General features: G+C 51.0%; 3 protein-coding genes across 3 annotated transcripts; 1 reads left to right on the top strand and 2 right to left on the bottom strand.

Moving 5' to 3' along the window:
* Positions 1 to 2,065: 2,065 nt before the first annotated feature.
* BDW74DRAFT_142093 (putative IMP dehydrogenase) lies at positions 2,066 to 3,577 on the bottom strand. Its single transcript, XM_073722667.1, has one exon. The coding sequence runs from the start codon at positions 3,268 to 3,270 to the stop codon at positions 2,221 to 2,223; it is 1,050 nt and encodes a 349-aa protein (XP_073589649.1). The 5' UTR covers positions 3,271 to 3,577; the 3' UTR covers positions 2,066 to 2,220.
* A 1,346-nt stretch (positions 3,578 to 4,923) lies between these two features.
* BDW74DRAFT_172380 (DUF952 domain-containing protein) lies at positions 4,924 to 5,380 on the bottom strand (the record flags this gene model as incomplete). The annotated part of the gene is made up of 2 exons (XM_073727519.1): positions 4,924 to 5,040; positions 5,096 to 5,380. 2 exons carry the CDS (start codon positions 5,378 to 5,380, stop codon positions 4,924 to 4,926), a joined length of 402 nt encoding a protein of 133 aa, XP_073589648.1.
* Positions 5,381 to 6,001: 621 nt separating this feature from the next.
* BDW74DRAFT_142088 (putative Ras GTPase activating protein) lies at positions 6,002 to 12,062 on the top strand. The gene is made up of 3 exons (XM_073722666.1): positions 6,002 to 10,429; positions 10,483 to 10,761; positions 10,817 to 12,062. Exons 1-3 carry the CDS (start codon positions 6,367 to 6,369, stop codon positions 11,704 to 11,706), a joined length of 5,232 nt encoding a protein of 1,743 aa, XP_073589647.1. The 5' UTR covers positions 6,002 to 6,366; the 3' UTR covers positions 11,707 to 12,062.
* Positions 12,063 to 12,091: the final 29 nt, after the last annotated feature.

Raw genomic sequence — 12,091 nt, 5'->3', positions numbered from 1 at the left:
CAGATTCGGAACGTCCCCCCGTGAACCTTCACCATCCCATGCTGCTCTGGCCGGCATTTTGACTTTCAGGAACTGATGCCCGATTCCGATCCAATGGGAAAGAACCGCCGCAGGCAGCAGTCCAGCGTGGAAGCAGATAGTCTTTGGTTTACAAGCAGTAAGTCACGCCGAACTCTGCTGCTGCCGCCTATTTAATCCTCCTTCACCCTCGATCTCCTCCTTCCTCCATCCTTCTTCTTCTTCTCGTTGAGACCCCCCCCTTTCTTCCTCTCGTTGTGCAACCTTGTCAGTCATCTACTAACGTTATGCTGTTGCTTCACCCTTATCAATGCGTTTGCCTAGCGACTTTAGTCCGTAGCCTCATTGTTGCTTAGGTCGAGTGTTGAGGCGTCTGGTATGCTTGGTTGTTGATCTTCTAACCTTCAGGATACAAGAGGACCAGGGACGGACGCGCCACCTCGGCACTTGTTATCCTGTTGGGAAGTCGATCAGAGTCGATCTGACCATCGTGATGGGAGATGCTCAAGAGATGATGCGCAATCTTTTGACTCTCGTGTCTCGATGCGAAGGCGACGGCTCCTTGCTATCCGGACGTCGGGCTCTGTGGCATACAACATGACGCTATGGATACTGCGTTGGGATTCATGACGGAGGAAGGGGTTCCGCTCATTCACTTTGAACCGTGCTAACCTTTGGTATACAGCGGCGTCGACCGATCATACCTCCGAATGATCCCTTCCTACGAGCGATTCCTTCCTACGAGCGATTCTCTCCTTCGAACGATTTTCCCCTTCGAACGATCCCATCCTCCGAACAACCCCTTTCTACGAGCGATTCTCTCCTTCGAACGAACCGACATACAACGCTATACACTACATGTATACACTGAACCATATCGACGAACATACCCGCAGCTTCTTCAATCCGCCCTCCTCTACCAAGACAGCCACCGATGAACCACTCACAATCTACCTACAGCTTCTTCATATCCGCCCTCATCCACCAAGTTAAACCCCGATAACCCAAACCACTAACGATCCACCTGCAGCTTCTTCCCAACCGCCCTCCTCTACCAAGATAAAACCCGATAACCCCGAACCTTACCGACGATTCGCACCTCCCACACCTCCCACACTCCTTCTTCTCCTCATAGCTTTGAAGTTCGGAGTGCCCTCCCTCCCATTCTGTCCTTATGCACGGGTGGTCCCCACTGTATGCCTCTGTGACGGGCACGCCCGCTGCAGAGGTAACATTGCGAATCGAGGTCGAGGGCCGGCGGGGGCCGGGAAGTCGTGTGCATAGCATAGCCTGGGGTGGCTGTGCTTCGGTGATGGCCGTGATCACTTCTCAAATCCTCGCCGTAGCAGATGTTATTTGTCTACGTCCAAGTAGGTTTGTTCGCTGCCAGTAGGAAACACACTCGTAGGGCACGAGAAATCCCGATATCATGCCACAGTTTGTAGATTTCCACAGCATTTCAACAAGGTAGCCAAGGTAGCCAATACTAACATCAAGTCTAATTCAAGTCCGGGAGACATGGACGTTCAAAATGCAACCTCGTCTTCATCATGGCATGCTTGCTATCAGCACCCGACAACCGTATTCTGTCCAGAGACCAAATCGTGCTGAAGATGAACCGAAGGCGGGACTCGAAGGTTTCCGTCTGCGTTGGTGGAGATGCGGTAGTAGCATGGGTGGATTGCGACGCTGAGTGTACGGAGCTGGCGGCTCGGCGTAATGATGAAGAACGGGATGCATATAGGGTGCGCATCCGGAGTGAGGGGTGGAAATGGAAATGGCTATCATTATAACGATGAGGTGGAGAGCGTTGGGTCCGATGCAGGATTGAATTTACAGGAATTGCACGCCTTGAAAGGAAGAGGGCCGACGGTCAGATCCTGCGGTAATCGACGAAGACGGGAAAGGACATGGGAAGCGATTTGGGAAAATGAAGCAAGGAGAGAGTCGCTTTGAGAACAGTACGTAGTTCGGTACTTTGGGCGTAGGTCCTCAAGGGGAAAGATCTTGTACTACGAGAATGGGATGTTTACGAGGAAAATGTATATTGAACCGAAGAACAACCAGATGTGTATTCCGTCTAACTCCTAAACCTCATGCCATACTTTTTTCGAGTCATGGATGTAACATGTCGTCATGGATTAATAAAATCAAAAAGGTCACAAGAAACGAAAAGAAAACCAACTACTCCAGATTTCACACTTAAGAGTAGAGCTTCTTGTCGTAGCTGTGCAGGCCGTGGACGTTACCCTCGGCCATGGCGCTAGCGCTGCGCACCTCGAAGCGGACGGTGCCGTTGTCGACACCCTCGTGGAGCTGCTGGAGACTGGGGACACCAATGTCCTGCAGAGAGTGCTGAACACCAGCGACGAGGTAAGGAACGAACTTGGTGACGGAGCCACGGTCGAGGACGGAACCGGCGACGCCCTGGGCAACAAGGACGCGGTCCTTCTCGGAGAAGTAACGGGCAGTTCCAGCGTTGCTAGCCTTGCTGTCCTTGCTGTTTCCGCCAGCCTTCTTGTCCTCCATGGCGGCGATACTGCCCATGCCACGGTAGGCCTTGACGAGTTGTCCTTCGTTGCTGACGAAGTACTCACCAGGAGACTCAGTAGTACCGGCGAGGAGACCGCCCATCATGACGGTAGAAGCACCCATGGCGAGACCCTTGACGATGTGACCAACGTTCTGGATACCACCATCGGCGATACAGGGAACGCCGAATCGGGCAGCGAACTGAGTGACGCGGCGGACAGAAAGAGCCTGGGGACGGCCGACGGCCATGACCTCCTGTGTGATACAAGCACTACCGCTGCCCATGCCAATTCTCAGTCCATCGACACCAGCAGCGATCAGAGCTGCGGCTTGGTCACGAGTCACGACGTTTCCGCCAATGACATCGATTTCAGGGTATGTGTTCTTGATGTACTTGATCATCTCGATCTGGTACATGCTGTTACCTTGACTGCTATCAAGGATGACAATGTCGAGACCGGCCTCAACGAGGAGCTTCAGTCTGTTCTTGTCTTCCTCACGGGTACCGATAGCAGCGGCGCAGATCAGCTGCTTGGAAGCGGGCAGCTTAGAAGCAAGAGGGTAGTGAAGGTTCTTCATCAGATCGCTGCGAGAAAGAAGGGAGACGAGGTTTCCGTTCTCATCGACGATAGGCAGCTTTCCCTTCTTGGAGCTGCGGAGGACTTCATTGGCCTCGGCCAAAGTGGTGCCAGCAGGGGCTGTGACGAGGTCGGTGGACATGATGGCAGTGACGGAGTCCTCAAGGTTGTGGTGGAACTGGATGTCGCGGGTGCTGACAATACCAACGAGCTTCGAGCGGAGGGTTCCGTTCTCTGAAAGCAAACCCAGTTAGCATAACTGCATTGCCATTGTATGCGTAAACATAGCATGCGTTTCCGAGGAAAGATCAGATTAAATCTGTTTCTCTACATTGCAACTCTCGTCGCTTCGGTGGAACGAAAGTTATAATAGAAAAGATGGGAATCATCATAAAAGCAAAGAAAAATGAGGGCAGTAGAGCTTACCAGTGACAGGGAAGCCGCCGAATCCCCACTGAGCCTTCAGCTCCTTGGCCTGTCCGACAGTGGCTTTGGGAGAAAGGACAACCGGGTCCAAGATGAAGCCGTTCTCGTAGCGCTTGACCTTCCTGACCATCTCAGCCTGGTCCTCGGGAGAGCAGTTGTGGTGGATGACACCCAAGCCACCCAGGAGAGCCATGTGGATGGCCATGTTGTGCTCGGTGACAGTGTCCATGGGCGAAGAGAGAAGGGGAGCCTTGAGTGTGACACGCTTGGTGACGGGGGTGTCCAGAGAGACATCGGAAGCAGGGAAGCCTTTACCATCATGTTCAGTCACTGACCGGGATTTGAGAGACCAGCGCGCGGCTTACCGATATATCCCGGCAGAATGAGGAAGTCATTGTAGGTGAGAGCACCGTGCTTGTCAGAATCAAGCAGAGTGTCGACATCAAGACCGTCCTTGGTCTGGTAGTCCTTTTCCAGGATCTCCAGAGCCTTGGTGTGGTCCTGGAACTCGGCCTTCATGGCCCTCCCCAGAGCGTCTCCGTTGGCAATCGGCATTGTGATGATAGGAAGAGTCTACGGTCTCTATCAGAACACGTAGATGTATATAAAAAGAGATGATAATCAACAGATCGACGATAGAAACGTTCTGCTGATGGAGAAGGTCTTCCTTTCCCAAAGAAAAGAAAGAAGAAAAAGAGATGAAAAATTCGGACCAGAAAAATTGGCTGTACACTCTCCGCCGCGCTAGGTCAGATTGGACCATACCGAATACGGCATAGCGGGGTCGCAGCTGCCTCATTTCATTGGACTGTAGACGAAATTTTCGTAGGCGGCGAAGGAGGGGATGACCAATCCCCACCACCGGTATCGGCGCTCAGGTACTGAAGATTAGAACTTCGTGGAAAGGGTAAAAATAGCAGAATAACCAGGGCTATAGACATATATCAAACAATAATGTACTGCTTTGACGACCGAGTCAAGTCCCAAGTGGCAGCGTAGACGTACATGGTACGCCTTTCGCGCGTGCTCGCGGAGATCGCATCCGATAGGCTTTCCGGTACACGTCCATCCATGAATGATGCGGACTATGCAGCGCACTGCAGGTCCCCCGCCTTGGTCCTCTGAAGATACCGCATCATGTAGGTGTACGTAGTGTGACCGAGTGCCTGAGTAGCTACCCACGCCCAAGGGCCGTACAGCTTTGGGAGACTGTCTTGGAGGAAAGGACATAATCAATCCACATATTACCGGTGACCAAGCGTTGACGATGCTATGGAATATGGGTAGAGAGAAGCGAACATACACAAATGATATGAAGACGCAGCCACAATGTATGACCTCAATTGGAAACGACTTGAGACGCATTCTCTCAGTATCGAAGCCACGGCTTTGCCGCAGCGAGCTGTTTGTCCCAACCACCTTCGTTAGTCCATATGCTTAGGCTCTCAATCTCATCCCTTCCCAGCTTGAGGCCGTTATAGAGATGCTACATTCGTGTTAGTCCGTGAGATGCGGAAGAAGCGACATTGGCTTAAGCTTACTGGAAATAAACCCTCGTCCGGCCGCGGTCCACATACACGGCCCTCGGGGTCTTCGAATCGAATGTCTTGTGCTACGCGGTCGTAGGGAATCCTTAGCACATATACAAGGGGTTCATCTTTGAAGAAGAACTTCAGTGTATTGGGGACCTGAAGTGCTGTGGATAGGTGCACGAATCCAGACCTCTCGTCGAGCTCACTGACGGGGAGACGGTCTGGAAGGGGTTCCCGCACGGGGGTTGTGGATGAAACAAGTTTATATAGAAAAGATGGTTCGCTTCCGGACATTTTGTTGGTTGTATGTGTGCTGAAGTGCAATTGCTAGATGTGAGGCTGGGAAGAGGGGCATTTGAAGATGCAAGTTGGGGCGTTGATGAGGGGATGACTGCCAAGACTGGACCTTACCTGCAGAGTGCTCGAGCCTTGACCATACGATCGATCACAACATAATATCTTAAAACAGACTTAAGACGATTTAGCAGTGGAGCAGAGATCTTGCGCCGTTGATTAACAGTTACTGCGGCGCCGCTTCTTTAAAGTACGTATAGCCGTGGGTTGCTGTATGGAAAAATATATCGGCAAGCAAGGGACTTACTGGTACATATATTTCCCCTGTTCTCCGATAACAACTCCGACATACGAAGTCTCCCGCCATCATACAACAGCTTCAGCTGTCTTTGTAAGTCTAAGCCCGAGAGGTCATTGACCCTGAATGATTGGTAGTCAATTAAGCTTATACTCTGTTGGAGTCTGTAGTTCCCTGTTTGTGGCTGGGCGATAAGCTGGTGATCCATCCAGCCACCATACCCGATCGGGAGATTTGTTTGTGGGAGGCTGGGAATCGCTTTCTCCGATCGATCTCCTCATCCCCTCCCTCCACTTGACTTGATGTGATTTCTTCTTCTTTCTCGAACCTCACGAGTCACGACCCATCAGCCGATCTTAATTATATTACGACCATTTCCTTTTTCATTTATATTTGTTTCCGTTTCGTTCTTCCCGCTCCGGCACTGGAATCAGGATTTCTCTGCGGGACGGAGACAGTCAGCCCGTTTCTACATCAACCAACCGTCCCGTTACCCGACGGAGAGCTATGCAGCTTGATCCCTTGAATGCGCATTATTGAACATTCCCACCAAGAACAACACATTTCGAGACCTCACATCTCATTGCTAAACTGCTTCTTTTTGTGAAGCAGGCATGCGGCCCATTGAAACCAACAATCCCTTTCATCTGTTTCTTGCTGCATTCCTGTCCTCGGGACGGCCCCAGTAATGTCCATGCATACAGCTCCGCTTCGCCGTGCGCAAACCGATCTTCCCACACAAACTTCGAGTCCTCTTCGCCATGACTCTACCGCGTCAACAAATTCATCCATCTACTCGCTCTCCTCCAACTCTTTTGCTCCCAGTCGCACCAGCACCGTCTCATCAAACGCGTCTGTTGGGTCGACAACTGGATTTGGACACAAGCGAGGGAAAAGTGAGGTAAATACAACAGCAATTCAGCAAAACATGGGCGGAGGGGCTCCAGAATGGGCTAATGCAGGCGCAACATACGAAAATATCCGCCGCTCGTTGCGCCCACTCTCTCAAGCTCCCAACTCCTCTCCTCCGGCAAGCAAGCATGTTGCCTTTCGCCACGCGAGAAGCCAGACGCTCGACAATCCTCAATACTGGAAGGAGAACCGCCCACGAACACCCGAAGCCCGAAACGGCCACAACGAGGAAGCTGAGCCCCTCAAGGAAAGAGCTTCTCCCAATGTCATGACTCCTCCCAGACCTAACTCACCGCATCATGCGGTCCCGCCTGCGAGGCCGAATGTTAGAACAAATCACTCTCACAGCGTGTCTGGCACTCATCCACCCCCGTTAACGGCCACTTTTTCAACCCCAGAGCTCGAGACATTTCAGAAATCAACCACTGGCCATCTTCGAGCGTTATCAAGATTTGCAAAGTCTGGCGAGACCGATGAATTCTCTCTAGACTCTCAGACTCCTTCCGTAGTGGGACTGCAAGGGCGACGGCGACTAAAGAGGTCTGGTTCAGTGGCCGGGAATCATGGCTCGCGAGCCGCCCAAAAACCAATGGCTTCAGCTTGGGCAGCAGGAAACTGGATGGACAAACAGCGACAGTTTTTACAGGCGTACGAATACCTTTGCCATATTGGAGAAGCTAAGGAGTGGATTGAGGAGGTCATTCAACAACAAATCCCGCCTATCGTGCAGCTCGAAGAAGCCCTGCGCGATGGTGTTACCCTAGCAGAGATTGTACAGTCAATGTACCCTAACCGGTCTTTACGAATATTCCGACACCCAAGGCTGCAATACCGGCACTCAGACAACATAGCCCTGTTCTTCCGGTTCCTCGATGAAATTGACTTGCCCGAGCTTTTCAGGTTTGAACTTATTGATTTGTACGAGAAGAAGAATATTCCGAAAGTCATACACTGCATCCACGCTCTGTCATGGCTTCTTTTCAAAAAGGGACTCGTCGACTTTCGGATGGGTAATCTTGTTGGCCAGCTGGAATTCGAACACCACGAACTTGAACAGACCCAGAAAGGTCTGGACAAAGCTGGTGTAAGCATGCCAAGCTTCAGCGGCATGGCCGCCAACTTCGGCGCTGAACCTGAACCTGAACCCGAGCCGGAGCCCGAGTCCGAGGAAGATCGGATAGAGCGCGAACTGCACGAGAACGAGAGCTCGATCGCCGAATTCCAGGCTCAACTTCGAGGCGCAATTTTAAGACTGAAGCTAGGCAACTTGATGAACGACCTTTGGGACTTTGAGCCGCTGCTCATTGTGCTTCAATCCAGAATCAGAGGAGACTGGACGAGGCAGGTTGTTCAGTACCGTATGGATATGCGGAATTTTGCTGTCAATCTTCAAGCAATTTGCCGCGGGTTCCTCGCACGACACCGCCTGAGGAATACCAAACAAACCCACAAGGCACTCGAACATGACATCCTAGAGTTGCAAAGCGCAATCCGCGGCTCAAAAGCCAGAGTTCAGACCGACTTCATCCGCAGCCAATTGCGTAGGCAGGAACCAGGTATCAAGCAGATCCAAGCTGCCGTCAGGGGTGCTCTCCAGCGTAGGGTTGTTTATGACCTTCATGACGATGTCAGGAGCGCAGAAGATCAAGTACAACTTCTGCAGGCGGCTATTCGAGGAGCCTTACACCGATCGCAGGTCTCAAAGCAGTATGAAGAGACACACTCTGTTGAGGACAAGGTTCAAGGATTGCAAGCAGCTATTCGTGGTGCGTTGCTTCGTCAGCGCATGAGTTCCCAGTCGAAGGAGATATCGCAGACGGAGGATACTGCCGATATCATCCAGGCGGCGATCCGCGGAATGCTTATACGACAGAATATTGCTCAAACACTTGCCTCTCTCGGCGAGGAAACGGAACCTGTGATATCTCTCCAGGCACATATCCGCGCTCTGGCTGCCAGAAAGTCCCAGTCAGTACTGAAAGAATATCTCGTCCAGAATGAGCAGAGCTTTGTTGCCCTCCAGTCTATGGTCCGTGGTGGTGTTATGCGGAAGGAGCTTGAACTTATACGGGAAGCCCTGGCGCAGCATGTATCCTCGTTTATTGACCTTCAGAGCACAGCCCGCGCTAAGGCTGTGCGATCTTTCTTAGACGCTCAGAGGGAGGCTCTAGCTAAAGAGAGCGAGTCTATTCTGGAGCTTCAATTAATGGCTCGCGGTGTCATCCTGAGAAGGAGACTAGCCGAAGACGCAGCACTATTGCAGCAGGAGGAAGCTGCGATTACTGATCTCCAGGCCCTCGCTAGGGCTGCTGTTCTACGTATTCATGTTGGTGGTATTCTCGAACAGCTGGACGACTGCGATGACGAGATCAGCGAACTGCAGGCTCAGATCAGAGCGATGCTCGTGCGAGTCGATGCTGGTCAGACACTGGCTGATCTGGCAGCTGAAGAAGACATCATTGCGGACCTTCAGTCTCACATGAGAGGCCACCTAGTACGGGCAAATTTCGAGGAAAAACGTCGCTACTACCAGGAGAATATGGAGAAAGTGGTCAAAGCGCAAAGTTTTATAAGGGGTAGGATCCAGGGGCAAGCATACAAGAGCCTCACGAGTGGCAAAAACCCTCCCGTGGGAACCGTCAAAGGCTTCGTGCACCTTCTCAACGACAGCGAATTTGATTTCGACGAAGAGGTAGAATCCGAACGGGCGAGAAAGTTGGTGGTGCAGCAGGTCCGGCAGAACGAGCTCGCCGAACAGTATATCAGTCAGCTTGATATTAAGATCGCCCTTCTGGTAAAGAACAAGATCACGTTAGATGAGGTTGTCAAGCACCAGAAGCATTTCGGTGGCCATGTGGGAAATCTTCTATCCAACACTGAGATTTCCTCTAAAGACCCTTTTGACCTCAAGGCTCTGAACAAAACTTCAAGGAAGAAGCTAGAGTACTATCAGGTATTCTTCTTCCTGCTCCAAACGCAATCCCAGTATCTCGCCAAGCTTTTCCGGCGCTTGCGTGAGGTGAACACCCCGGAGAAAGAGTACGAAAGGATACGACACTTGATGATGGGGCTCTTTGGTTACTCTCAGAAGAGGCGTGAGGAGTATTACCTTATCAAGTTGCTAGCTCGTTCAGCTCGAGAGGAGATCGAGAGCTTCGCTTCTCTTCAGGAGTATCTGCGTTGTAACTCGTTCTGGAACAAGCTTTTTGCCTCATATATCAAGTCCCCCCGCGACCGAAAGTTCATGCGGGACGTCCTTAGCACCGCTGTGAAGGAGAATATCGTCGAGAACGCCGAACTGGACCTGGAAAGCGACCCCATGCAAATTTACCGATCTGCCATCAACAATGAAGAACTCCGCACAGGAAAGCGTAGTCGGCGCCGACTCGATATTCCAAGAGAGGAGGCTATCAGGGACCCTGAAACGAGAGCAACTTTCATCCAGCACTTGCAAGATTTGAGAGATATCGCCGACCAGTTTTTCGCTGCCCTGGAAGAGCTGCTTTACCGCATGCCTTTTGGGATCCGATATATTGCCAAGGAGATGTATGAGAGTCTACTTTCTCGCTTCTCGAACGAAGATCCAGGATTCATTCTCCAAACCGTCGGACATTGGGTGTGGAAGAATTATTTCCAACCGGCCATTATGGAGCCAGAGAAGTATGGAGTCGTCGACAGGGGGTTGACGCAGGAGCAGAAGCGAAACTTGTCGGAGATTGCCAAAGTAATCGCCCAAGCTGCTTCAGGAAGGCTCTTCGGTGCGGAGAATGTGTACCTCCAGCCTCTGAACACCTACATCGCGGACTCGATCCGGCGGCTCGGAAACATCTGGGGCGACTGTAAGTATCTGACACAGAGACAAATTGACGTTGTACTAACGTGTATGCAACAGTGATCTCCGTCCAGGATGCCGAGACGTACTTTGACATTGACGAATTTAACGACCTTTACGCCAAAACCAAGCCAACACTATACATCAAGATGTCTGATATTTTCTCTATCCACCAGCTTGTGGCTTCCAATATTCAGGTTGTCTGCTCCAATCAAGATGACATCCTGAAGGAGGTGGTTCGCGACTTGGGAAATGTCAAGTCGAACGAAAACGAGCTGATGAGCGTCAATTCTTCGGAGATTAACCTGACACTGAACCCAAAGCTCGCACAGGCAGAAGGTAAGAGACAACTTTATCAAGGTCTCAGGCATACATACTAACAGAATTCTGACAGACCCGGAAGCTGATGTCAAGGCTTTGTTCATGGAGACCAAGAGATGTGTTCTGTACATCATCCGTGTGCAGTCTGGCGCTAACCTTCTAGAAATCATGGTGACGCCACCCACTGAAGAGGATGAAGAAAAGTGGATGACGTTCGTTCGCGATGAGTTGAATGCTCACAATACGCAGCGGAGTGCATACTCCGAAGCCAACAGCCTAGTGGATATTGCCTCCATGAGCTATTCTGAGCTAAAGAGAACAGCCCTGGAAAATATCTTGCAGCTCGAACGTGCAGGGAAGATTCATCGCAGCAACCACTACCAGGATCTGCTCAATGCCATTGCTATTGACATCCGAACAAAGCACCGTCGGAGAATTCAACGTCAGCGAGAGCTGGAGAGCGCGCATATGACGCTCACTCGTCTCAACGACCAAGCTATCTGGTTGGATCAGCAGCTCAAGACGTACAACGACTACATTGAGCAGGCAATGGTGACGTTACAGAGCAAGAAGGGCAAAAAGAGGTTTCTTATGCCTTTCACCAAGCAATGGGACCACCAGCGCGAGCTTCAAAAATCCGGCAAAGTATTCAAGTTCGGGTCCTATAAATATTCTGCCCGAAACCTGGCGGATAAAGGAGTTCTAGTTTACTGGAAGGGCTATACGGAGCGACAGTGGGACCGAGTGGACCTGACCATCTCGAGTAACGAAGTCGGTGTCTTCACACTCGATGGGAGCAGCGGTCCGATGATGGTCCCAGGAGCCAACGCCCAGGTCCCCTTGGACGACCTCCTGCAAGCTCAGTTCAACAATATGCAGTTTCTTGACTTCTTTGATGGACAGCTGCGGGTTAACGTCAACCTTTTTTTGCATCTGATTATGAGAAAATTCTACAACGAATAATCGTTTCGGGTGTTTGGGTTGTGATTCTGGGAGGTCTTTTCCCTTCAACGTGTGATGAGTCTCGTTCATGCATGTCTTTTCCCTTGATATACCCGTTTTTCTTCATGGTTCGGGTCAGAAGCACCCACGTATGACTCGAGCCGAGTAACCTTTCCTTGTTTTTTGCCTGCTTCCATTGTTTGTCCCTGTTAGCGATGATTCCCTGTGATTCCATTCTTTGCATGCTGGTCATAAAGTCAGTGCTAGACGACTACCTACACCTTTACCTTCTCTGTGATGAGTTCAACGAAACCATGTATTTATGTGTGTATGTATCGACTAAATGACTTTAATGAATGCAAGAGTCCTCCAATAAATTGAAGTAATAAATTGAAGTATAGGCGTG

This window comes from Aspergillus multicolor, assembly GCF_047715735.1.
Source record: "Aspergillus multicolor strain CBS 133.54 unplaced genomic scaffold BDW74scaffold_1, whole genome shotgun sequence".
Lineage (NCBI taxonomy): Eukaryota > Fungi > Ascomycota > Eurotiomycetes > Eurotiales > Aspergillaceae > Aspergillus > Aspergillus multicolor.
Note: the sequence above shows the minus strand (reverse complement) of the source record. Positions and strands in the feature narration are given on the sequence as shown.

What these genes read in the sequence shown, in the direction of transcription:
- BDW74DRAFT_142088 (XM_073722666.1), top strand. Translation starts at nt 6,367, where the DNA reads ATGTCCATGCATACAGCTCCGCTTCGCCGTGCGCAAACCGATCTTCCC. An exon ending in CGGAAACATCTGGGGCGACT is followed by an intron (nt 10,430 to 10,482) that starts GTAAGTATCTGA and finishes TGTATGCAACAG; the next exon opens with TGATCTCCGTCCAGGATGCC. An exon ending in AAAGCTCGCACAGGCAGAAG is followed by an intron (nt 10,762 to 10,816) that starts GTAAGAGACAAC and finishes GAATTCTGACAG; the next exon opens with ACCCGGAAGCTGATGTCAAG.
- BDW74DRAFT_142093 (XM_073722667.1), bottom strand. Translation starts at nt 3,270, where the DNA reads ATGTCCACCGACCTCGTCACAGCCCCTGCTGGCACCACTTTGGCCGAG.